At 43.1% G+C, this 27,985-nt stretch overlaps 1 protein-coding gene across 2 annotated transcripts; it reads right to left on the reverse strand.

Moving 5' to 3' along the window:
* Nucleotides 1–805: 805 nt before the first annotated feature.
* On the reverse strand, nt 806–27,724 carry seh1l (SEH1-like (S. cerevisiae)). 2 transcript variants are annotated; one of them, XM_080194697.1, is made up of 9 exons: nt 27,556–27,724; nt 21,460–21,510; nt 17,006–17,152; nt 14,253–14,464; nt 11,744–11,842; nt 10,179–10,319; nt 9,066–9,223; nt 5,426–5,588; nt 806–1,622 (listed from the first exon to the last, which is right to left on the reverse strand). In XM_080194697.1, the coding sequence occupies exons 1-9, from the start codon at nt 27,664–27,666 to the stop codon at nt 1,415–1,417; spliced, it is 1,290 nt and encodes a 429-aa protein (XP_080050823.1). In that variant the 5' UTR covers nt 27,667–27,724; the 3' UTR covers nt 806–1,414. The 2 variants fall into 2 exon arrangements, with proteins under 2 accessions (XP_080050823.1, XP_080050824.1); XM_080194698.1 differs by lacking the exon at nt 806–1,622 and adding an exon at nt 1,975–2,656.
* Between the last annotated feature and the right edge of the window lie 261 nt (nt 27,725–27,985).

Below are 27,985 nucleotides of genomic sequence, written 5' to 3' on the forward strand. Positions count from 1 at the left end.
TAACTTCATAAACACCTTGCAGTTTCTGGCTGGTCCTTAACACTTTTGTTAGAGACTTTATTCTATTACTCATCTAAAATGCCTCACGTCTTTGTGGTCATTAACTGAAGAATTATACTTCTGCTGCCTCATCCAATTTATTGATAAACATAGTGAAATCCAACATAAACAAATCACTGCGGGCTTTCATTACAGCCTTACACAAATATCTTTAATAACAACACCTTGCTTACGCCAGCATAACCAATTTACACTCCACCCAGACATCTGACTGCTAATTCCACACTACTCAATTTTACTCGACAGCTTTTTGGAAATCCCAGTGCTGTGAAGAAGTGTTACCTTTTACTAGGAAAGTCATCAGTGGTTCTATATACTGAGAGATTTAATTATTTTGAAGAAAACAGAGCTTGAACAGTAACAGTTTTAAGCCACTATACATTGTGACATCCAAAATGTCCTTCCTAATACCTAGCCTTAGATGTGTGGTATTTTGATAGCTGTAGCTATTGCTTTGAATTTTTAATAGTTTAACAAAGCGTGTGTGCCTTATTTCTAAGGCAGATTTCTTACCCAGTTTGCAACTGGATATATTTAAATGATTCAGTAAAACCAGCTTATTGGTAAACCACCAGTTGGTCACCCCAAAATCTCTTTAATTTAACATGTACAATGCTTTCAAACATTTATGCTATTTAAGAAACAAATAATATGGAACAAAATCATTCAATAAGAGATCAGAACACAATGAATTCACTCCTAACACTTCCCCAAAAGGTGCTGCAAAAGATTAGAATCGAGTCAGTTGTTTGCATGCATCTTTATTTAACAAAACAATTTTACACTCTATTCATTATTCAGTATAATCCCATACCATCACATGTATAAGTATTTAGCAAAACAATATGTGGTGGTCTATTTCACCTCAAAGACAGGAACGGTATTGTAGTTCAGTTTCCACCATCATCCTGCCACATAAGCCATGCTGTGTGCATCACTCTGAGGTTAACATATTTAAGACAGAATTTTCTCTCAAACATAAAAGAAATGTTCTGTAAAATTGAACATTTAAAAATGTATTGCTTTCAAAAATTACTTATGATACAGATTCATCTCCATTAAAAATCAATTAACAGTCGGCATTTCTAAGGCACACCACAACTCTTGTCATTTTAACTTGGTCTACTAGCTGTTATTGTATACAGATGTCAACAGCAGTTTTCCAATCCCGAGTATTTTGGAACTACTGGATTGACAGAGAAATTTCAACATTATCTATACAATTTATATATGAGTGTTAGAACCCCAATTGTCCAACTGAGAGAAAATTAGTCTGTACAGTAGAAGTGAGGAAGGATGGAAAATAACTTAGCAGAAACATATACAATCACCAGTACGGCATAAATAAGGCTTTCTATTGCAACCCCTCATTCTCTGGCAAGGAATTGAGAGTTCTGCAGGAGTATCGACTGTGAGGGTTACGATACTGAAGGTGAGTTGTATCAGCATCACAAGACTGTTCTGCCATAGGAGGAAGAGGAGGAGGAGGAACAGGAAGAAGCTGGGCATAACTGGACCATCTTGATCCAGCCCGAGCATGGTCCGAAGGGGGAAAGAAATACCTGAAACAATGTAGACCGGAACACACAGGTGAGAGGAAAAAAATGGGAGGAAAAAAAAGAACAGAAGACAAAGAGAAAAAGTGGTGAATATAAGAAAATGAAAGGTACACATGCCTGGAAAAAGAAACAAACAAACAAAAACACTGGGTTTAGGTTCAGGAAACTGACCACAGTAAGGCAATTCCATGCAACAGTTCAATAACATTTCAATATTTTTCACCTGTACTCTCAACTGTTTGTCCATCGTTATGTAAACACAATGCTTATGAATCAATATTAGGAGAGAGTTTGGAGACTGCAAAAAAGTAATCGGAAATACAACACTGAAAAAAAAAACAAGCACACACAATACTGTGTTTATGTGATTCTCAATTTATTTGATTCATTCTAATTAGAACAGATAGAATACTGGTCCCACAATGAAAAGAGGGAACATGTCTGTTTGGGTTTGTTTGTCCTCAATAGTACTTTCCCTGGGTAACATTGAATGTGTGGTGTCATTGTGTGTGCAATTGCTGTTTAGAATGAAGATTAATGTGAATCAAATTAGTTAAACTGTAGTCTCCTTTCAGCCTTCGCTTTTGCAGTATTTTCCTTAAATGTTTACAAAATCATTTATCATCTCGTTAACGTTATACACACATTATGTACATGGCTATAGAGGATGTAAAATTGATTCCTTCCAAGCTTGCCTCTCTAAGATAATGCAACATGTGCCTCTCCTGAGTTTCCTGTACATTGACACCAACTCTTCGAGAATAATGTTAAACTTATTCAGGAAAAAAAACACTAAGCAAACAGGGAAAAAAAACTGTAATTTTATAAAACCTTCCATCCAAGATTATTAGTGAGCAGGTTGCTGGTTGGCCTCGGATGACACTGGGGAGGGGAAAAAGGAGTTCACTTTTCATTCCTGTGCGCATGCAACAAGCAGCAAAACAGCCAAGTTATTCCAGTTAGCTTGAGATCAGCTGTGCTTTCTGTCTGTTGAAAAGGGCATATTATATGTAGAAGGCAAGGTGTATCAAGGTTTCCTAAAAGAAAAAAAAATGAACAGATACCACATTTCAAATGTGAAAATGTTTGTAATCCTTTCCATTCGATTATATTTTTGCGGGAGTTGGAAAAAAAAGAACATTTCAAATGTAACTTTCATTTTTATGGCTAAGAAATCCACATCCTTCGCTCCATTTTTTTCTTGCTTGTTTCTTTGATAGGTCAATACAAATCTTGTATATTGAAGAGATTTCCAAGCAATGACCAGATACACTGCCCTGCACAACACAACAAACTCAAATTTTAAAATGGAGTGTTTCTGAAATGGATGGGAGAGGTACCTCTCGTTGACATGCTATTTTGGAATCAATGTTTCTTGCCTTCAGATTAAAGATCACTGCCAAGCTCATGAACTTAACCTAAGCATCAGGGAACACTTTGTTCTCAGAAAGGGATGGAGAGTGTCAGAGACTGAATCTCCTGTCAGTTGGGTGAGATGCTGGCACGAGAGTTGACACAGGGTGGCAAGGTAGCACAGTGGTTAGCACTGCTGCTTCACAGCACCAGGGACCTGGGTTCGATTCCCGATTTGGGTCACTGTCTGTGTGGAGTTTGCACGTTCTCCCCATGTCTGCGTGGGTTTCCTCCAGGTGCTCCGGTTTCCTCCCATAGTCTGAAAGACATACTGGTTAGGTGCACTGACCTGAACAGGCACCGGAGTTTGAGAATTTTACAGTAACTTCATTGTAGTGTTAATGTAAGCCTTACTTGTGACTAATAAATAAACATTACAGTACATTAATTAATTGAGCAAGAGAAAACACCCTCAGCTATTTTCTTTCCTTGAATACAGAGCTAAGCTCAGCCAGCACCATCTTTACCAGGTGCAAAAATCAGCAACCCAGCATGTCCAAATTGGCAATCTACATTTCTGTTACTCTACTGAAATCTTAACTAGGATAAATGATATGCCTTCACAATGAGAGAGAATGGTCAAGCTCCACTGATCTTTGAATCAGTAGTTAAATTAAAAACACACAGCTAACCCCCTCCCTTCTCCCCCATTTCTTTCTCTAGTTAAATTCCTTGATTTCTGGATTTTCTTTGCACTGAAAATGCTTCTTTAGGACAACAACACAATCTACAATAAATTCTATTGGCTTATGTGTACACTCCACTGGTATTGTCGTAAGCATTTTGGGCCTTGGTTTATAACAACCAGACAAACTCAATTCTATTTTAGCCCATTAAGTTTAGCTTAAGTGGACATTTAAGCGCAACAATGTACAACACCACAAGGACAACTTTAAGTTCTAAGCATTTGCAATAGTACTTTAGTTTGTTACACTGTTTCTTTGTTATTCCTTTTATAAGTTTGCATATTCATTATTTTAGATGTGATTCAGTGGTACATGCATCAATTCTTCAAAGCAAAACCTATTTTCAGTATGGACATCACACAGTGACACTGCACTGACAGTTCCCACTGTTGTTGTCTCATTTCGAGAGGTTTATGGTTCTGGAATCTGCTAAATGGCTATATGACTATACCCTGTACATTTAAATAAACCTATTGAAACAAATCAAAAAATTAAGAGTAGATCCTCGCAAAATACTGCGGTTGCTGGAATCTGAAACAAAAACAGAGAAAAGCTGGAAAATCTCAGCAGGTCTGACAGCATCTGCGAAGAGAGAATAGAGCCAACGTTTTGCTTCTACATGATCCTTCAGCACAACTCTAACGAAGGCTCATCTAGACTTGAAATGTTACCTCTATTCTCTTTTCACAGATACTGTCAGATCTGCTGAGATTTTCCAGCATTTTCTGTTTTACTAAGAGTAGATCCTGTTTATCTTGGCGATTTATGTCAAGCACCAGAAGCTTATTCAGGAAGATACCTTTTCACAACAATGTAATAATTTTTTAAAAATGTGTTATCTCTCAAAATTTAAAGGTAATGGAGAAGAAAAAAAGGGTAGTAAGTTACAATGAAAAAAGCATTTGCGGCGTCTTGATTTTTGAACAAAAACTTGCCACAATTTCCCAAATGGCAAGTTTCTTAATTAAGCCTGGCATTGGGAAAGACAGCCATTATCCAGTAGTATTCACGGAACAGCACTTGCAGATTCTCAAATGCAGGTTAAGCATCCACCTTCTCAGTGGGTATTATTCACATCATCCATTTTACATTCTTCGCAACAGAAAGCTTCTCACGCCAATATGAGATGTGAAATGTTTCAATTAAGCCAATCATAGAACCACAGAAACCTCACAGTGTAGAACGAGGCCATCCGACCTGCACCAACTTTCCGAAAGAGCATCCCACCCAGACCCTATCCTCCACCCTATCCCCATAATCCTGCACATTTACCATGGCCAATCCACCTATCCTACGCCTCTTTTGACACTAAGGGGCAATTTAGCATGTCAAATCCACCTAATCGGCACATCTTTGGACTGTGGGAGGAAACCAGAGCATCCAGAGGAAACCCATGCAGACACAGGGAGAACATGCAATCTCCACAGTCACCCATGGCTGGAATCAAACCCTGGTTTCTGGCACTGACAGGTAGCAATGGTAATCACTGTGCAAATGTGCTGCCCTAATCAGTATTTATGACAGGATTTGACATTTGGTCCTTGTGTCCATGGAACCCCAGTGCTCAAATCCTGTACTGTAATGGCAACCTAGCTAACACTTGAAAATAACAATGGTGAAATGAAATGTATTAGCTTCCAAATACATATGTTTATATTTCTCCAAATCTTCATCAACGATTCTGAACTGAAAGTTCCATCAACCTACCTTCCTCCAGATGATGTTCCGTTCAATGTATTCTGTGGTGCTGCAGTGTTAAATCCCGAAGAAGAATTAAGAACTCCCAATGGCTGTTGGAGTAAGGCATTATTTACAGGACTTCCATCTCCTTTCAATATACCAGTACACTTCCAATTGTCCATATAATTAGCTGAAAAACAGGAAAAAGACTTCAGTCTATCACGATATGGACACAATGCATTTCTGAACCTCCGTGAACATAAATTAACATTTCACAATTTGATGGATTTATTTGCTTTTGACCCAGAATATAAGGCCACAGTTATAAATACTGTTCGTAATGAAGCATTTCACAGGGGTGCACGGAGTTGGGGGTAAGGTGTTAGCGTGGATAGAGGATTGGCTGTCTAATAGGAAGCAGAGAGTTGGTATCAATGGGTGCTATTTTCGTTGGTGGTTGGTGACTAGTGGAGTGCCGCAGGGATCGGTGCTGGGGCCTCAACTATTTGCCATTTATATAGATGATCTGGAGGAGGGGGCTGAGTGTAGGGTGACAAAATTTGCTGATGACATGAAGATGAGTGGAAAAGCAAATTGCATGGAGGGTGTGGAAAGTCTGCAGAGGGATCTGGATAGGCTAAGCGAGTGGGGGAGGACCTGGCAGATGGAGTATAATGTTAACAAGTGTGAAGTTACCAACTTTGGCAGAAATAATAGTAGGAGAGATTATTATTTAAAAGGCGAAAAGCTGCAGCATGCTACGGTGCAGAGGGACCTGGGGGTCCTTGTGCACAAGTCACAAAAACCCAGTCTGCAGGTGCAGCAGGTGATCAAGAAGGCGAATGGAATGTTGGCCTTTATAGCAAGGGGGATAGAATATAAAAGTAGGGAGGTCTTGCTGCAACTGTACAGGGTACTGGTGAGGCCGCAGCTGGAGTACTGTGTGCAGTTTTGGTCGCTGCACTTGCGCAAGGATATATTGGCCTTGGAGGGAATGCAGAGGAGGTTCACCAGGCTGATATTGGAGGTGACGGGGTTGGACTATGAAGAGAGACTAAATAGACTGGGTCTGTACTCGTTGGAGTTTAGAAGGATGAGGGGGGACCTTATAGAGACGTATAAGATAATGAAGGGGATGGATAGAAAGGATAGCAGGACTAGAGGACACAGCCTCAAGATAAGGGTGGGGGGCAGTTTAGATCAGAGTTGAGGAGGAACTTCTTCACTCAAAGGGTGGTGAATCTCTGGAATTCTCTGCCCATTGAGGTGGTGGAGGCTACCTCACTAAATATATTTAAGTCACGGGTAGATAGGTTTTTGATAGACAAGGGAATTAAGGGTTATGGGGAGAAAGCAGGAAAGTGGATCTGATCCACTTCAGATCAGCCATGATCTTACTGAATAGCGGGGCAGGCTCGAGGGACTAGATGGCCTACTCCTGCTCCTATTTCTTATATTCTTATGTGTTGTCAGACAATGTTTGATACTGAGACACTCAAGGAGATATTAAGACAAAGGCTTGGGTCAAAATCGTAGGTCCTAAGTTGCAAAAAATTAGAGGGAGAAAATACAGAGTTTACGATAGCCACTAGATGCAAAGGAAGTCGGGGATGCCAGAATTAAAGGAATGCAGATTTTTGGAGCAATGTAAGACTTCAGCTGACATACATTGGGGGTATGCGGAGCATGAGGCCATGAAAGAATTTGAAAACAAGGTTGAGAATTTTTAATTTGAGGTGTTGCTGGACCAATAGCCAATGTGGATCAGTACCATAGGAAGCCTTTCTGGATGTGTCACAGCTTGGTATGGCTCCTGCTCTGATCAAGACCGCAAGAAACTACAAAGGATTATGAATGTAGCGCAGTCCATCACACAAACCAGCCTCCAATCGACTGACTCCATCTATACTTTCAGCTGCCTCGGAAAAGCAGCCAGCATAATCAAGGATCCCATGCACCCCGGACTTACTTTCTTCCATTGGGAAAAAGAAACAAAAGTCTAAGAACATGTACCAACTGACTCAGGAACAGCTTCTTCCCCGCTGCTATCAGACTTTTGAATGGACCTACCTTGCATTAAGTTGATCTTTTTCTACATCCTAGCTATGACTGTAACACTACATTTTGCACTCTCTCCTTTCCTTCTTCCTGATGTAATCTATGAATGGTATGTTTTATCTGTGTAGCACACAAGAAACAATACTTTTCACTGTATACTAATACATGTGATAATAATAAATCAAATCGAATCAGTCAGCTTGAGTCTTGAGCTGAAGTTACAGAGGGTGGAAAATGAGAAGCCAACTCAGTCAGCACTGGAATACTGGACTCTGGAGATAACAAAAACATGGTTGAAGGTTTTAGAGGCAAATGAGCTTCATCCTTTCTCCAGTGTAAAACAAACTAAATGCTCAACATCTCAATTTCCCTCAAAGTTTGTCAAATCAGTTTAGAGCTTGGGTATTGTCTTAATGAAAATTAGGATTAAGGTTAAATTAAAAAGTGATACAACTAATCTGTACAATTTCCATTAGTCAAAAGTTTTCAAGCATCAGTTTGCTTTCTATTCCAGTGGTCTTCCCCTTTATCTTCATCCTCTGGCTCGTAATGACATTTGAGAACAGGTTTATTTTTATTTCTCATTAACTTCCTCCTCTCAATCTCTCTCTTACAGGATGTGGAGTTGCTGACGTTGGACTGGGGTAGGCACAGTAAGTAGTCTCACAATATCAGGCTAAGGTCCAACAGGTTTATTTGGTAGCATGAGCTTTTGGAGTGTTGTCCCTTCATCAGGTCACCTACCAAATAAACCTGTTAGACTTTAACCTGGTGTTGTGAGACTACTTACTCTCTCTGACAGGTGTTGGATCCTTGCTGTGTGCAGACACAAATCATCAGTTACTGTCTGGTGGCAGTAAGATGCATGTAGTAAGCTTTTCTTCATAGCCACGCTTGAACCGATCATTCATCCAGGTTCACTTTTATCATCAGTGGTTGTCAGTTAGGAGCTGGAAACCAGCATCCCTTCTCCAGAAACAGAGGAGCTAAGATTCAAGCGTAGTGTTTTTCCTGATCTGTGACAGAGTTACTCACTGGAAACATTTGATTAACAATTGAGGAAGCCAATGATAATAGGCAAGAGGAAAAATATCTACATTCGTGTTGTTTTTGTGTACCCCAATTCAGAAAACTGCCCTGCAAAATAAAGAGACTTACTCCATTAATCAGGAATCAAATTGCATGGCTAAAATTAGATTATAGAGCATAAAACTTCGATCTCTTATCAACAATGACCATCTTGCAGGGTCAATCAATAATAACCAAAAACCCTAGAAGTATTGGTCTTTAGTAACCAGCTTTCAGTTTACATCTACGTTCACATCGCAGGTAAAACCAAAGGTTAATACTTACTTGCATTATTAAAACAACTCAGTATGGCATGTTGCAATAAAACTTGTAGTAATTAGATCTTGATGTTAAAACTTCATGTGAGAGTATCCCTGTGTAACACTGTAATAATGCCACTTTGGCGATAGCCACTCAACTGATCTTATTCATGCTTTGAAATCAGCAAACGGTAATCTTCAACTAAACCCCTCAATAGTTACAACACAATCAAAATAATTGTTAGAAATTAATCCAATGGTGCTTAGAAATTCAAGATTACCTTTCCATAATCTGACACATCCATCATCGCCAGAGGATGCCAAGACTGTTCCAGTGATGTTCCAGCTCACACGCCATACCTGGGAATTGTGGTTATCGAACTGCGCTACTGTCTGGATTTCAAATTTAGTTGGCCCTCCCGAACCACTTAATTCTTTTCTATGGGAAAAGATGGTGATAAAGGTGTAAAGATTACCTTTTATTAATTGTGCAACAGTTTAGGAATAATCAGATTAGTACAGTAATGGTTATGTTGCTGCACTAGCTATCCAAAGGCCTGAAAGAACAATCTGGAGATGCAAGTTTATATCTTACGTGGAGTTTGAGAAATTTAAATTCAGTTCATTAACTAAATCGGGATTAATAAGATAATATCTATAAGCATGACCATTAAACAGCTGGTTTTCTCATGTTCTCAAAGAAAGAAAATCCTTCCCCAGTCTAGCCCTTATGGACTCTAGATTTACAGCAATGCAGTTGACTCTGAAACTGCCAAGCAAGCCACTCAGTTGATACCATTACCGGCCCAAGGTCAATTAGGGATGTGTATTAAATGCCTGCTTGCAAGCAATGTCTGGATCCCATGAATTAATTAATTAAAAAAACTATTGGAAGACCAAAAAAAAAGAACACTTCAAATGTAACTTTCATTTTTATAGCTAAGTACAGAAATCCAAAGCCTTTGTTCCACAGGTTTGTTTCTTTGATAGGTCAATACAAGTCTTGTATATTAAGGAGAGGGTCAAGAGGATCTTTATCATTCACCTGACTTCACTTACTACATTTTTAACTTTTTTCAGTTTGATGAAAGTTCATAGACATGAAACATCAACTCTTGCTTCTCCCTCAGCAGATGCTGTCTTTATTTCAGATTTCTAACATTTGAAGTATTCTGCTTTTATATTATCACTTGCATTTGCTATTCACAAAATGCCTTCTGTATTCCGGAGAACACTGACTATTATTCCACATTGTTATGTGTGCTACACAATGCCCCAAGAGACAAAAGATAATACATAAATGCAAATTCTATCACATGGCTTAAATAATAATTTGCTTTGGGCATTTTACACACATTGGATAAAGCAGAAATTAAGAGTAAAGTTTTGCCCACCTTAAAGGTTTTAGTGTGAAAATTCGAACATCTTTATTTGCTACTGCAAGGATATGGAAAGACCTTCCAAGGTTTGGGGCAAATGCAATATCGTGCACAGGATCGGTGACTGTAATTAGGGTTTCAGCTTTTGCATACTTCCTAAAAAAAACAACAAATATCCAATCAGGATAATTTATTTTTCTTTGCTCCGATTCACTTCAACCCCTTAAACTGAAACTGTTGCTACAACATGCAAGGCCTCCTTCACAAATAGGAAGACAATGAGAACAAGACAGTCACAAAACCCACCCCTAACAGTAACTGCTTTAGCGATAGTGAATGCATTCTGTAGGTAATGCAGGTTGTAGAAATGGCATAACCTGCAGCTAATCTGCATGCTTTTGATTTAGCATTGCTGCTGAGGAAAGTGATATTTTGATCCACAAGGGAGTCCAGGGTTAGGGAGGCAGTTAGGAAAATGGAGTTAATGCCACAATCAGATCAGCCACGGTTTTACTGAATGGCGGAGGTGGCTCAAGGGGCAAAATCCTAATCTTAGTTCTTATGATCTTATGCTCAGTCAGACTCACAAAATAAAAGTTATAAATTGTGTCCATGGAGGGAATGGCCACCATTTTCTAAATAGTTTTTTAGGGTCAGTTATAGTTCATCCACAACCCTAAAGCAAGAAAATGGCACATCATAGCATTTCATTATTTTATTTAACAACTATGGTTTATGGGAGGGTGCTGAAAGATATTAATTTTATATATGATGCCACTACACTTCACCATACATAATTTTTATAAACAGCCATGCTTAAGATATGGTGCAGAAATCTTTTCTTAAATTAAAGCCGAAACCTGCAACAATATTACAGTTTTAACCTATTTGAAAAGATAAATTTGAAGTGAAACAGTGAAATCACAGGATTGTTGTTACCTGTAACTTATATTCATTGATAGTCTGTCTCCCACCATCATTTTTCCTTTCTCACAATCCTGCCAGGGCTCAGATAGACAACAAGGTCAGGCAGAGGTAATCAGCCATGATGCTGAACAACTGCACTTTATGGAGGGATTTTGGGTTGCACATCAGAGACCAGAAAGGTTGCAGCTTTCATCAAGACTGGCACCATGGTTAGCACTGCTGCTTCACAGCTCCAGGGATGCAAGGGCCTGAGTATGATACTCTGTCAGAAAGTCGGTGTAGACTTGATGGATTGTAGGGAGTTTATGAATAACCAGTGGTTGAAGCAGATTTCAGCTGGGACAGCTGTGAGATAATGCAATAGCTTGCTACAGAGGGATCAGATTAAGAGGGAGACAAAACCCAACTAGAATCCCAGATTCTGAATCTCCGTTACAGACGCTACCTCTGTGGGTCTAAGGACATTGAGGATTTGGACTGCATGGCCGTTTCCTAACTCCATTCACTATCTGCATTTGAAGGTCTAGTCATTGGATTACAGCTTAACAGACAGTTTCTGATCATGAAACCTTATTCTAGGATGTACAGGTACCATCAGGAGGGGATGGCAAAAAAGAAAATGTACATTTCCCTTACATTCCTTCATATCTTACCTGGTGTTTTCATTGTATTCATAAATTTGAACTTTCCCCCCTACATTTGTGCTACTGTCATCGCTCCCCACTGCTATCATAGGGGGATGAGAACGGGAACTGTGAAAAAAAATTAGAAAAATGTTTTAAGTTATACTTCTTAAGCACTATATAACGATGGCAGCATATAATTAAATCTGCCCAAGCGTCAACTCACACTGTGGTAACTTCTACTGTGCTTGAAAGGTACACTAACCTCTTTTTAAAGGCTCTTAAAAGAACAGGGAAAACAAAAAGAAATAAAAGGAGAGAATTTAGGCGGGACCCTTGGCTGATTACCCACTTTATTTTTTACATACGAGCTGCTGAGTTTTGGAATACACTTCTTGAAAAGCTGGCCGGAGCAGATTCAGTAACAACTTTTGCAAGGAATTCGATAAATATTTGAAAGGGAGAAAATTTCAGGACTATAGGAAAAGAGTATGGGGCTGGGCTAATTGGATTGCTCTTTTAAAGAGCTGACACAAACATGATGAGCTGCGGGGGGATATCAGTGTTGAAGGAAATGCAATACTTTGCATTTCCTTCAACACTGTCAAATACAGGAGAAAATATCTGGAGGAGCGAATGTGATGTGAGAAGAAACTGCAAATGTGACGTGAACAAAACTTTTTTCACACAAGTGTTTTGGGTTTGGCACGCACGCTTGGAAGTGTGGTGGAGGCAGGTTCAATCGAGGCAATCAAGAGGGCATTCGATGGTTATTTGAATAGGAACAAGGTGCGGGAGTATGGAGAAAAAGCATCAAGTCATAACGCCCATTTTTGCACCATAACCATTCTGTGAGACAGTGAACTGATGCTAACAAAAGCTGATCATCAGAAAGAACGTAGAACACACTACAGCACAAACAGGTCCTTCGGCCCACAAGTTGCGCCGATCATATCCTTACCTATCTATAACCCTCAATCCCATTAAATCCCACGTACTCATCCAGAAGTCTCTTAAAAGACCCCAATGAGTTTGCCTCCACCACCACTGACGGCAGCCGATTCCACTCACTCACCACCCTCTGAGTGAAAAACTTATCCCTGACGTCTCTTCTATATCTACTCCCCAGCACCTTAAACCTGTGTCCTCTCGTAGTGACCATTTCAGCCCTGGGAAATAGCCTCCGAGAATCCACCCTATCTATACCTCTCAACATCTTATAAACCTCTATCAGGTCGCCTCTCATCCTTCACCTCTCCAGAGAGAAAAGACCGGGCTCCCTCAACCTATCCTCATAAGGCATGCCACCCAATCCAGGCAACATCCTTGTAAATCTCCTCTGCACCCTTTCAATAGCTTCCACACCCTTCTTGTAGTGAGGCAACCAGAACTGCGCACAGTACTCCAAGTGGGGTCTGACAAGGGACTTATAAATTTGCAGCATTATCCCCCGACTCCTAAACTCAATCCCTCGATTAATGAAGGCTAGTATACCATAGCCTTCTTGACCACATCCTCCATCTGCGAGGCCGATTTAAGAGTCCTATGGACCCGGACCCCAAGGTCCTTCTGATTCTCTACACTGCTAAGAGTCCTACCCTTGATATTATACTCCTTCATCCCACTGGACCTGCCAAAATGGACCACAGCACATTTATCCCCATTGAAGTCCATCTGCCACTTCTCCGCCCAGTCTTACATCCTACCTATGTCTCGCTGCAACTTCTGACATCCCTCCAGACTATCCACGACGCCACCAACCTTTGTGTCGTCAGCAAACTTACCAACCCATCCCTCCACTTCCTCATCCAGATCATTTATGAAAATGACAAACAGCAAGGGTCCTAGAATAGATCCCTGGGGCACTCCACTGGTGACCAATCTTCATGCAGAAAAAGGTTGACAAACAAGTAGAAGTGATGACCCCATTGTGGCTTTCTCTCTAAATTGATAGTGGTTGTGGCTTGTGTCTCTCTAAATTGATAGCAGCACTACTTATATGAATGGTTTGCTTTTTTTGGAATTGTTTTGACAATGCGGTTTAGCTCACAGTATTTACAGCACAGAAACAGGCCACCTGGTAAATGACAATGTTTATGTTCCACCTAAGCTTCCCAACTTCACCTCTTCCTTCGGCATGACCCCCTATTTCTTTGCCCCTCATGTTTATCTGGCTTACCCCTAAGCACATACATTCTTTTTCGAACTACTCCACACAGCACAACAAAGAAGTCTTGCCAATTTTATTTACAGTTACTGACTACAGTAGCTCAACAGAAATTTATTCTGAACTTCCAACCTTGAAACATTGACTCTATTCTCTCGCCACAGATGCTGCCAGACCTGCTGGGGTTTTACAGCATTTTCTGTTTTTGTTGCACTTTCACTTAGTTGCATGAAGAGAGAAAAATCCCCCTTGATCACCAAAAACCAAAGTTATGCTTGCTGGGGTAATTATTTTGTCTGCAACTGGTGCACTGTTAAATTAAAATTCTCTCAAGCTTCAAGCTGTGAGGTGGAAACATTCACACATTCTTACCTTGAAGGGTTCCAGGAAATACAGCTGCAGCTCAATTTGCACGAGATCTCATGTTGCAACGACCACTGACTGAGGTTCATGACATCTGGGGCCTCATATATCCGCACAACGCCATCCGCAGAACAGGTGGCCAGAACCAAACCCATGTGTTTTGGAGCAAATTTCACATCAGTCACTGACGTTCTGCTGTCCACAAGCGTGGTCCTCTTCACCTGTTTGGACAGTCATTCAAAGGCCTGTGCTATTGACAATATTTTTTGCTTCATTCCAATATCCTTTCTCATTTTCCCTTCTTTCTGGGAATACATTGACTCTCTTCAAACGAACCAATTCCTATATATCCAGCAGACTTCCAATACTTCACCTGAAGCTATTCCTTGTGCATGCACTAAGTTATTGTACTACGAGGGGCATCATATCTGAACTTACGCCTGATGTGGAGATGCCGCCGTTGGGACTGGACTGGACACAGTAAGAAGTCTCACAACGCCAGGTTAAAGTTCAACAGGTTTATTTAGATCATGAGCTTTCGGAGCACTGCTCCTTCATCAGGCGAGTGTCCCTTCACCTGATGAAGGAGCAGCGCTCCGAAAGCTTGTGATACCAAATAAACCTGTTGGACTTTAACCTGGTGTTGTGGAACTTAGAGCTGTTCTCACCCGACACACATTATAGTGCAGACTACACCATAACAATCGCGAGCATGAATGGGGGAATCATCAATTATTTCATATTCACCCCCTCTCCCTAATAAAGGGGATAAGCCCAATTGTCATGCCTAAAGGCAATACGTAGTGAAAGGGAAACAGGATATAGCCATAGCTGCCCTTAATAAATGAACACATAAAATATTTTGTCTTACAGGCCACTGACAGGATTTGTCTCACATGCACCAGGGTGGTTAAAATGGATATTAAGAAATGAAAATCCCAGAGAAAAAGAGCGTGGCAGCTGCAACACTCTTGCCTCTGAGACAGAAGGTGTGGGTTCAAATCCTAATCTAAAGACTTATGCACAAGGGTTGAAAGCTTCAAGTTTTTAGGTGTCCAGATCACCAACAACCTGCCCTGGTCCCTCCATGCCGACACTATAGTTAAAAAAGGCCACCAATGCCTCTACTTTCTCAGAAGACTAAAGAAATTTGGCACGTCAGCTACGACTCTCACCAACTTTTACAGATGCACCATAAAAAGCATTCTTTCTGATTATATCACAAGTTGGTATGGCTCCTGCTTTGTCCAATATTGCATGGAACTACAAAAGGTCGTGAATGTAGCCCAATCCATCACACAAACCAGCCTCCCATCCATTGACTCTGTCTACACTTCCTGCTGCCTCGGGAAAAGCAGCCAGCATAACCAAAGACTCTACGCACCCTGGACATTTTCTCTTCCACCTTCTTCTATTGGGAAGAAGATACAAAAGTCTGAGGTCACCTATCAACTGACTCAAGAACAGCTTCTTCCCTGCTGCTGTCAGACTTCTAAATGGATTTACCTTGCATTAAGTTGATTTTTCTCTACAATCTAGCTATGATTGTAACACTACATTCTGCACTCTCATGTTTCCTTCCCTATGAACATTATGCTTTGTGTATATAGTGCACAAGAAACAATACTTTTCACTGTATGTTAATACATGTGACAATAATAAATCAAATCAAATCAAAGATCTAGGCTGAGGTCACAGTGCCACATTAAGGAACTGCTGCACTGTCAAGGTGCTTTCTTTTAGGTGAGATGTTAAACTAACATCTTGCCTGTGATCTCAGGTAGATGTGAAAGATCTCATGGCACTACTTTGAAGAGGTGGTGCCCTGGGCAATATTTATCTCTCAACAAACATCTGGAGAGGGGTCATCCGGACTCTAAACGTTAGATCTATTTTCTCTCCACAAATGCTGTCATAAGGGCCAATCCTACAGTGCAGAAGAAGACCATTCAGTCCATCGAGTCTGCAATGACCACAATGTAATCCAGGTCCTATTCCTATAACCCCATGTATTTATCCTATTAATCAATTCAGGATGGTTAATCAACCTAATCTGCTCACGTTTGGATTGTAGGAGGAAACCCACAGACACAGGGAGAATGTGCAAATTCCACCAGAGGCCGGAATTGAACCCAGAGTCCCTGGTACTGAGGTAGCAGTGCTAACCACTGTGCCACCCTGATAGACCTGCTGAGATTTTCCAGCACTTTCTGTTCTTATTTCGGATTTCAGCATCTGCAATATTTTGCTTTTATTACGAAAGCCTTATCTGGTCATTATTACATTGATAGTTGTGATAACCTACTGTACACAAAACTACTTGCCACATTTTTGGCATTAAAACATTGATTGCTCTTCAAAAGTACTGCATTAGCTGTAAAGTTCTTTGGATGTCCTGATGTCGTGAAAGGTGCTACTGAAGTGCAATTCTTCTTGCTTCAATCAGCATCTATTGCATTTCCCCATACATCGGTCAGCTTGCAATTCTGGCTGATAATTAAAACAACACTGACCATTTCACTAACCGCATAAAAAATTGTATTTCCACTCAAATAATTTGTCCATTAAAGGGATGTTGTCTTAAGATAATAAGTTCAGCTTTATAAATTGAATTTTTGTTGAACCTCAGATGGACTAGTTGATCTGGGAACTGGAATGCCATAAAGCTGTCATCTTCTACAATCCATCACAAACACCAAACAGCACCGTCCAAAGACAACCAAAAACCCAGCAGCATTGGGAATGAAAAGATCCAAACTTACCCAATGGCTCTGTCCCCGTAGTTTATCATTAGACTCGCCCACTATTTCCTCCCATACAGCTGCTGTCCGATCGAAGGAGCACGAGGCTAACACCTGCCCAAACTCAGGGTGGGCCCATGTCACTCGCCATACTGATCCACTATGCGTCTACAAAACAGATTGTATTAAAAACACTGTACGTTAGGTTGAGAGCAGTGGGAAGAAACGCAGTTAGAATGGTAACCATATGTTACAAAGAGAATCAGATTATTCACCCATCCTGCCCATGTTAGCCCACACACGCCTCCTTCTAACATACCTTATTTATAGAATCCCTACAGTGCAGATGGAGGCCATTCGGCTATTTAGTCTGCACCAACCACAATCCCATCCAGCCCCTATCCCCGTTGCCCCACATACTTACACTGCTTGGCCCCCTGATACTAAGTGGCAATTTAACATGAGCAATCCACTTTGGAGTGTGGGAGGAAACCGGAGCACCCAGACAAAACCCACACAGACACGGTGAAAATGTGCAAACTCCACACAGGTGGTGACCCAAGCCAGGGATTGAACTTGGGTCCCTGGCGCTATGCAGCAACAGTGCTGATCACTGTGCCACCATGCTGTAATAGAGTCATTCAACTCTATTAGCACGATAGAGTTGTCCTATGAGGAGAGATTGACGAGAATTGGTGGCATAGTGGACAGTGGAGAAAGTTATTTCAAATTGCAACAAGATCTCGATCAATTGGGCCACTGGACTGACGAATGGCAGACGGAGTTTAATTTAGACAAATGCGAGGTGATGCATTTTGGTAGATTGAACCAGGGCAGGACTTAATCAATGGTAGGGTGTTGAGGAGAGTTATAGAACAAAGAGATCTAGGGGTACATGTTCCTAGCTCCTAGAAAGTGGAGTCTCAGGTGAAGAAGGCATTCAGCATGCTTGGTTTCATTGGTCAGAACATTGAATGCAGGAGCTGGGATGTCTTGTTGAAGTTGTACAAGACATGAGCATGGCCATACTTGGAATACTGTTCTGGTCACCCTACTATAGAAAGGATATTACTAAATTAGAAAGACTATTCCTATCTCCTACACTCTGTAAGAATTCCATTCCATTCTTTCAGTCAGACTGGCTCTGTTCTAATGATGCAGTCTTCCAGAACAGTGTTTCTGAAATGTTCCCCTGTCCCCATTTTGGTTGATAGGACCTTTCAGCATATCCACATTTTCCCCAGATTTCTGCTCTCACCCTTCCCTCCCAGAACCACAGTCGGGTTCTTCATACTCCACCTCACCAGCTTCTAACTTAGATGGATCATTTTTTGCCATCGCCAGCACAATGTCACCATAAAACCCATCTTCCCTTCCTCTTTCAACATAGTGAAGGGACCATTCCCTCCGTGACACCCTGGTTCATTCCTCAATCACCCCCAATACCCTGTTCTCTTCCCACGACACCTCTTGTCTTCTCACTGTTCAAGGCCCCAAAAACTCCTTTAAGGTGAAGCAGCAATTCAAGTGTACTCTTTTCAATTTAGTTTACAGCATTTGCTGCTCACGGTGAGATCGCCTCTACAAATGCAGGGCAGGCGACCTGTATGCGGAACAACTCAGTTCAGTCTGCAAACACGACCCCCAAGCTTCTGATGGCCTGAAATTTTAATTCCTCACCTTAGCTCTCTCACTGACATCTCTGTCCTTGGCCTGTTGTACTGCCTAGTGAAGATCACCATAAGCTCAAGGAATAGTATCTTAGAATTCAAGAAGACACTTTACAGCCTTCCAGACTCAAAATTGAGATCAACAATTGAAGACCATAATCCCTACTCCGTTTTGTTTCCTGTTCTTTGTATATTTCGGTTTTTCTCTTATGTTTGATTTCTGACAGCTTCAAACCTGCTCCAGGAACATTTTTCATTTCTTTTCTTGCCTCATCACCATTCTTTTTGAATCTGGAAAACCAACTTCTGTGATTCAATATCTCCTGCCTTGTACCCTATCATCGACCTTTTCTCATTGTCCTACCCAAGGCTTTTGTTCAATATCTATTATATCTTCAACTTTTTCCACTTCTGATGTAAGATCGCAGAACTAAAATCTAAATTCAGTTTCGCTCCACTGATCACGCCACAATCTGGATTTCACATTCTAACCGCTCTCTGGGGAAATGGGTTTCTCCTGAATTCTTTACGGGATTTTATTTTCAGCATTTTCTGTTCGTATTATGCATAAAGGGATCTTTTTGTCACAGATTCAAACCACCAAAAGAATAATTAAAACAGTGTGATGTTTCTAAATTTCTGATAATCGAGATTATTATACAGTCTGGAACAGAGATTTTGAGTAATGTGAAGGAGCCTTCAAAAGATATGGTCATGAAAACATGCCATGGCTCAGCTTAATCTTTCACCTGTGAACTCAGTAACACCTCCAGTAACATCAGTGTTTGGTGTTGAAGCTGAAACAATGATTATTTGTAAGGGAGAGTTTATAGAACCTGGTTTTCTCCCAGTTGAGTCTTTGTGGGATAGGACAACACACACACACACACACACACAAATTAAAACCAGTTAAAAAGTTACATAAGAACATAAGAAATAGGAGCAGGAGTAGGCCATCTAGCCCTTCGAGCCTGCCCCGCCATTCAGTAAGATCACGGCTGATCTGTCGTGGCTCAGTTCCACGTTCCCGCCCTCTCCCCATAACCCTTAATCCCCTCGCTTATCAAAAACCCATCAACCTGCGTCTTAAAAACATTTAGCGAGGCAGCCTCCACCACTTCAACGGGCAGAGAATTCCAGAAATTCACCACCCTTTGAGTGAAGAAATTCCTCCTCAACTCCGTTCTAACCGCCCCCCCCTTTATCTTGAGGCTGTGCCCCTAGTCCTACTGTCCTTTCTGAGCGGGAAGAGTCTCTTCACCTCTATCCTATCCATCCCATTCATCATCTTATATGCCTCAATGAGATCTCCCCTCATTCTTCTAAACTCCAACGAGTACAAGCCTAGTTTATTCAGCCTCTCCTCATAGCTCAACCCCCTCAACTCCGGTATCAGCCTAGTAAACCTCCTCTGCATTCCCTCCAAGGCCAAAATATCCTTGCATAAGTGCGGCGACCAAAACTGCACACAGTACTCCAGCTGCGGCCTCACCAGTGCCCTATACAGCTGCAGCAAGACCTCCCCACTTTTATATTCAATCCCCCTCGTTATGAAGGCCAGCATCCCATTTGCCTTCCTGACCACCTGCTGCACCCGCAGGCTGGGTTTTTGCGACTCATGCACAAGGACCCCGAGGTCCCTCTGCACCGTCGCCTGCTGCAGTTTTTCGCCACGTAAGTAATAGTCCTTCCTACCATTATTCCTACCAAAGTGGACCACCTCGCACTTGCCAACATTAAATTCCATTTGCCATTTCCTGGCCCATTCGCCCAGCCTATCTAGATCCTTCTGCAGGCTCTCCACACCCTCCGCACAATTTGCCGTTCCACCAATCTTGGTGTCATCAGCAAATTTCGACACCATACACTTGGTTCCCTCCTCCAGATCATCTATATAAATGGTAAATAGCTGAGGCCCCAGCACCGACCCCTGGGGCACTCCACTAGTCACCAACCGCCAATCCGAATAGCACTCATTGACCCCCACTCTCTGCCTCCTATTTGACAGCCAATCCTCTATCCACGCTAACACCCTACCCCCAACTCCATGCCCCCTTCTGCAATAACCTCTTGTGAGGTACCTTGTCAAACGCCTTCTGAAAATCAAGAAAGACCACATCCACCGGCTCTCCTCTATCCACCGCCCTAGACACATCCTCATAGAACTCCAATAAATTTGTCAGACACGACTTCCCCTTAACGAAACCGTGCTGCGTCTGCTCTATCAAGCAATTCCCCTCAAGATGCCTCGCTATTTCCTTCTTGATGACGGATTCTAACATTTTACCTACAACAGACGTTAAACTAACCGGCCTATAATTCCCTGCCATTTGCCTGCCACCCTTCTTAAACAATGGCGTAACATTAGCCGTTTTCCAATCTTCCAGCACTTCCCCGGAATCCAGCGACGTTTGGAAAATAACCACCAAGGCATCCACTATCACCTAAGTTTATTCATTAGTCACAAGTAAGGCTTACATTAACACTGCAATGAAGTCACTGTGAAATTCCCCTAGTTGCCACACTCTGGCACCTGTTCAGGTCAATGCAACAACCAGCACGTCTTTCAAACTGTGGGAGGAAACCAGAGCATCCAGAGGAAACCCATGTAGACACGGGGAGAAAGTGCAAACTCTACACAGACAGTGAACCAAGCAGGGAATTGAACCTGGGATCCTGGCGCTGTGAGGCAGCAGTGCTAATGACTGTGCCACTGCGCAGTTACAATTTGGTGTACATGTCAACATGTTTTCAGTGTAGTTAAGAGGCACTGATACCTCCACAACTCAGGCAGTAGTTCCTTACCTTCCAGCTTGCCGTGCAGTGCCATTCCCCAGTCTCACTTTTGTCCCATACCTGTCAAACGAATGTAACACTTGTTAAAAACTCGTAAATCATTACCATTCCTCCATCAGCTGCCTCTATTAATAATAAAAGCCCGCTCTCATCACACTTTCCTGATTGGTATTGGACAATTACATTATGCATGGAATGAATGGAACACAAAGCCTGTGGAACATGTAACTATTGCAGATGAACCTTTTGCATCAATGGATGTAAATGATGTAGCTTTGTCCCGAGTGGTAACTATGTTCTTCCTCAAAACGATTAACTAATAATGCAAGTTGTCTCTTCCCAACATCCATGTGCCGAGCAGCACATTATACCCCTGCTAACTTGCAAAGCCAGGGAATAGAACATAGAATAGTACAGTACAGGCCTTTTGGCTCTCAATGTTGTACCGAGCTATGCCCAAACCCAAGATCAAGCTATCCCACTCCCAATCATTCTGATGTGCTCCATGTGCCTATCCAATAACCACTTGAGAGTTCCTAAATTGTCCGACTCCACCATCACAGCAGGCAATGTATTCCACACCCCAACCACTCACTGAGCGAAGAATCTACCTCAGACATCCCTTCTATACCCACCACCATGAACCTTATAATTATGCTCCCTAGTAACAGCTACATCCACCCAAGGAAATCGTCTCTGCACGTCCACTCTATCTATCCCCTCATCATCTTATAAACCTCTATAAAGTCACCTCTCATCCTCCTCCGCTCTAAAGAGAAAAGCCCCAGCTCCCTCAACCTTTCCTCATAAGACCTACCCTCCAAACCAGGCAGCATCCTGGTAAATCTCCTATGCACTCTCTCCGATGCTTCCACATCCTTCTTACAGTGAGGTGACCAGAACTGAACACAATATTCCAAATGTGGTTTCACCAATATCCATTATAGTTGCAGCATAACCCCCTGGCTCTTAAACTCAAACCCCCCTGTTAAATGAACACTAACACACTATAAGCCTTCTTTGTGGCTCTATCCACTTAAGTGGCAACCTTCAGAGATCTGTGGATATGAACCCCAAGATCTCTCTGTTCCTCCACATTGCTCAGAACCCTGCCATTGACCGTGTAATCCATATTCAAGTTCGTCCTACCAAAGTGAATGGCACATTGCCGCATTGCCGGGAAGGACTCGGAGACGAGAAAAATCCCACTCTTTTCAATTCTACTTTTAACCAATTGTGTCACAATGTGGAGCTGTTTGGAATTCACAACATTACCTGAACACAAGTATGTTACAACTCGTAATACTGAGCAACTATGAGAATATAACCAGCATATTATTCACTAGATCGGTGTGAAGTACTGGAATTTTACAGCACAGAAATGAAAATTTGTCTTAAGAACATAAGAAATAGGAGCAGGAGTAGGCCATCTAGCCCTTCGAGCCTGCCCCGCCATTCAATAAGATCATGGCTGATCTGTCGCGGCTCAGTTCCACTTTCCCGCCCTCTCCCCATAACCCTTAATCCCCTCTCTTATCAAAAACCCATCAACCTGCGTCTTAAAAATATTTAGCGAGGCAGCCTCCACCACTTCAACGGGCAGAGAATTCCAGAGATTCACCACCCTTTGAGTGAAGAAGTTCCTCCTCAACTCCATTCTAAACCCCCCCCCCCCCCACTTTATCTTGAGGCTGTGCCCCCTAGTCCTACTGTCTTTTTTGAGCGGGAAGAGTCTCTCCACCTCTATCCTATCCATCCCATTCATCATCTTATATGTCTCAATGAGATCTCCCCTCATTCTTCTAAACTCTAACGAGTACAAGCCTAGTTTATTCAGCCTCTCCTCATAGCTCAAGCCCCTCAACTCCGGTATCAGCCTAGTAAACCTCCTCTGCACTCCCTCCAAGGCCAAAATATCTTTGCGCAGGTGCGGCGCCCAAAACTGCACACAGTACTCCAGCTGCGGCCTCACCAATGCCCTATACAGCTGCAGCAAGACCTCCCTACTTTTATATTCAATCCCCCTCGCTATGAAGGCCAGCATCCCATTCGCCTTCCTGACCACATGCTGCACCTGCAAGCTGGGTTTTTGCGACTCATGCACAAGGACCCCGAGGTCCCTCTGCACTGTCGCCTGCTGCAGTTTTTCGCCACGTAAGTAATAGTCCTTCCTACCATTATTCCTCTTGTGAGGTACTTTGTCAAACGCCTTCTGAAAATCCAGAAAGACCACATCCACCAGCTCTCCTCTATCCACCGCCCTAGACACATCCTCATAGAACTCCAGTAAATTTGTCAGACACGACTTCCCTTTAATGAAACCGTGCTGCGTCTGCTCTATCAAGCAATTCCCTTCAAGATGCCTCGCAATTTCCTCCTTAATGACAGATTCTAACATTTTACCTACCACAGACGTTAAACTAACCTGCCTATAATTCCCCGCCTTTTGCCTGGCACCCTTCTTGAACAACGGCGTAACATTAGCCGTTTTCCAATCCTCCGGCTCTTCACCGGAATCCAGCGACGTCTGGAAAATAACCACCAAGGCATCCACTATCACCTCCGCCATTTCTTTCAGAACCCTCGGATGCATTCCATCCGGTCCTGGGGACTTGTCCACAATCAGCCCCTCCAGTCTGTTGAGCACTGCCTCTCTAGTAACAGTAATGTCATTAAGACCCTCCAGTCCTACCACCTTTCCATCACTAACACCCGGCAAATTATTCACGTCCTCCTCCGTGAAGACAGAAACAAAAAAGTTATTCAATACCTTAGCCATATCCCCATCCCCTACCACTAGGTCCCCTTTCTCATCCTCTAAAGGACCAACGTTCACCCTAGCCAGCCTCTTCCTTTTTATATATTTATAAAAACTCTTGCTATCCTTTTTTATATTAAGCGCTAGCCCAGCTTCATAGTTTATCCTACCCTTCTTTATCAACTTCTTTGTCAATCTTTGTTGACATTTAAACCTCTCCCAATCCTCTTCTCGCCCACTACTCTTAGCTACTCTAAATTCCTCCGCTTTTAATTTAACACTTTCCTTCACCTCCTTCGTTATCCACGGCTTATTACCTCTCCTCCTACTGTCCTTTTTGACCATCGGAATAAATTTCCGCTGAGCACCAAGAAAGATCTCCTTAAAGATCCTCCACTGCTCCTCAGCAGACCCTCCCTCCAACGCGCTCCCCCAGTCCACATTCGCCAATTCTTCTCTCATCCTACCGTACTCCCCTCTATTCAAACAAAGGACGCGTGTCCGGGAACCCACTTTCTCCTCCTCCATCTGCACCAGAAACTCCACCATACAATGATCACTCTCCCCAAGAGGATCCTTCACCGCAAGGTCCCTAATTCTACCCGCCTCATTACATAGCACGAGATCCAAGATAGCTCTCTCCCTCGTCGGCTCCAACACGCACTGTTCCAGGAAACTATCCCGGCAGCATTCCAAGAACTCCTCCTCGAGCCCACCGCGTCCAACATGGGTCGACCAATCAATATGCAGATTGAAATCCCCCATAACTACGGCCGTCCCATTCCTGCACGCCGCACTTATTTGCGCGTTAACAGCCCGCCCCACCTCCAGATCATTATTCGGGGGCCTATAGACGACACCCACCAGTGTCTTCCTCCCTTTGCTGTTCCTAATCTCCACCCACAACGATTCCACGTTCTGCTCCTTGGCTCCAATATCATCCCTTGCTACCACCTTGATGCTATCCTTAATCAGCAGAGCTACGCCTCCCCCTTTTCCCTCCTGCCTATCCTTCCTAAACACTTGATAGCCCTGTACATTCAGCTCCCAGTCCCTGTCACCCTGCAGCCACGTCTCTGTAATGGCCACCAGATCGTATCCATTTGTGTCGATCTGCGCCACCAGCTCATCCACTTTATTCCGAATGCTTCGTGCATTCAGATAAAGCGCTTTCATCCCAGCCTTCACCTGGACCCTATTTGCCGTAACGCCACCAACCATACTCATGCCCCCTACTCCCTCTATTATTGGGACATCCTCGGCCTCTTCCCTTACCTGTACCCTCTCCTTAACTTTAGACCTCGTAACGTCACCTACCCTCGCAGGTGACGTTACGAGGTCTAAAGTTAAGGAGACTTAACGTTAAGTCTTAAAGTTAAAGTTAAGAGACTTAAAGTTAAGGAGTCTTAACTGGTCCATGCCAGTGCAAGCTCCTTCCACGCTACCTCATTTTGCCCAATCGGCAAAACCTATTCCTTACTCCATCATGTGATTATCTAGCTTATGTTTAAATGCACCAAAGTTGTTTTAACTACTTTATGTAGTAGCAAGTTCCATATTATAACCACTCTCTGGGTAAAGAGGAATTCCTTATTGGATTTAATCAGTGACTCACTTATATCTCCAAGATAATTTCCAAGAAATTTCCAAGGTGGCACCTGAGTGTGGTGACTTATTGCTAGCTGTGCCCAGCAGACCCTCTAATTCTATCTTTTACTCTCATTCTATGCTTTTAAAACTCTAACTCTTTTCTATGACTGTAACACTACAATCTGCATCCTCTTCATTTCTTCTCTATGTACGGTATGCTTTGTCTGTATAGCACCCAAGAAACAGTACTTTTCACTGTATATCAATACATGTGACAATAATAAATCAAATCTATAAGACTTCTAACCAAGCAGCAACAATTTCTCTACATCTGGATTGACCCATACTAGCTCATCCTTTCTGACTGAACATTGCAGCATATGTTTTGGCCTTGACACGAGTCCACTCCACATATAGAATGAGACATAGAATCCCTACAGTGCAGAAGGAAGCCATTCAGCACGGATTCCCCCCAGGCCCTATTTCCATAACACTACATACTTACCCTGCTAATCCCCTAACACTAGGGTCAGTTTAGCATGGCCAATGTACCTAACCTGCACATCTTTGGATTGTGGGAGGAAACCAGAGCACCCAAAGGAAACCCACGCAGACACGGGGAGAACGTGCAAACTCCACACATTCAGTGACCCAAGGCTGGAATTGAACCTGGGTCTCTGGCGCTGTGAGGCAGCAGTGCTAAGCACTATGCTGTCCCCATATTGATCAGTTTAGCTCAGTAATCACACTCTTCTCTGAATCAGTTCACAGAATAGAATTTCATGGAATCCTTATAGTGCAGAAGGAGGCCATTCAGCCCATCAAGTCTGCACTGACAACAATCCCATCCAGGCTCCTATCCCTGTAGACCCACATATTTGCCCTGCGAATCACCCTAACATATGCATCCCGGGTCACTAAGGGGCAATTTACCATGGCCAATGCACTTAACACACACATCTTTGGACTGAGAGAGGAAACTGGAGCACCTGGAAGAAACCCACGCAGACATGGGGAGAACGTGCAAACTAAACAGAGACAGTGACCCAAGCCGGGAACTGAACCCAGGTCCCTGGAGCTGTGAAGCGGCTAACCACTGTGCTACCATGCCACCCCACTCTTGGGATTTGCTGTGGGAGCGCTGCACGGTCAGAGAGATACTGGCATCTCCCTGATATCAAGGACCCCAGAATGTACTTAAACGACAATAACCACACTTCCAGAATAACAGCAGATTTTGTATGGTAGCGAAATACTTGAAAATAATTTTGTAGCTCGTGTGGGGAGTTAGTGGTTTGCAAACTGGTGTGCCATTGCTGGGGATGGAAATTGGGGATTGTATTTTCAGGGATTGTGCCTAGTCCAGTGTCTTCTGGGAGAGGCTGTCAACGGGAGACTGATTCTGGGAGTCTGCAGCGTGAACGTGAGTAGATTTCGAGGGGACTGCGAGTGAGTGAAAAGGTCAAAAGAGAAATGGTCAACTGTGTTCACATAAGTTGTGATTCGATTTGACTGAAACTCATCGCCAGTCTGCACCCCCGCCCGGTCCACGTGTCCCTTTGGGTCATAAATATTCACATTCCCCAGGATTTCACACGCTGAGGCGGAAAGAAACATCAGCAGAGCGGGCCCAGCAGGAACACCCCGGGCCCAGAGGGAATACACCGAGCCCCAGGCCTCGTTCCCTCCCCCCCTCTCCCCCCCCCGCCCGCCCGCCCCGGGCCCTCTCATTCCCCCCGATTCCGCCGCCTCTCCACCTTCACGCTCTGATCGCTGGAGCAGGTTGCCATCCTCCGCCCGTGGAAGTCGAAGGAAACATCGTGGATCAGGTCCTTGTGATCGGCCGCGATGCTCCGGGCCACGAACATCCCGCCGGCCGGCCCGCTCCTGGGATCACGGAGAGCGTCCTTTGGCGCCTGTCGCTGGTTGCTGTAACACGGAGGCTCCGCTTGGTGGCGGTGTCTCTGGCGGTTGGAACACGGAGGCGCCGCTTGGTGGCGGTTGGTACACGGAGTCGCTGCTTGGTGGTGCTGTCCCTGCCTGTTGCAGCAGAAATGACTGACAGAGGGTGCAGATTGTAAGTGGGACCCAGGCACCTGTAGGTGGTGCTGCTTCAGGATGCCAGCCGCAGGAGCCGATCAGCAAGATGCTCTATATGAAGATGTCCAACAGGTGGTGCAGTGACAA

This window comes from Carcharhinus amblyrhynchos, chromosome 8 (assembly GCF_965287045.1).
Source record: "Carcharhinus amblyrhynchos chromosome 8, sCarAmb.v2.hapA, whole genome shotgun sequence".
In the NCBI taxonomy this organism is placed as follows: Eukaryota; Metazoa; Chordata; class Chondrichthyes; order Carcharhiniformes; family Carcharhinidae; genus Carcharhinus; species Carcharhinus amblyrhynchos.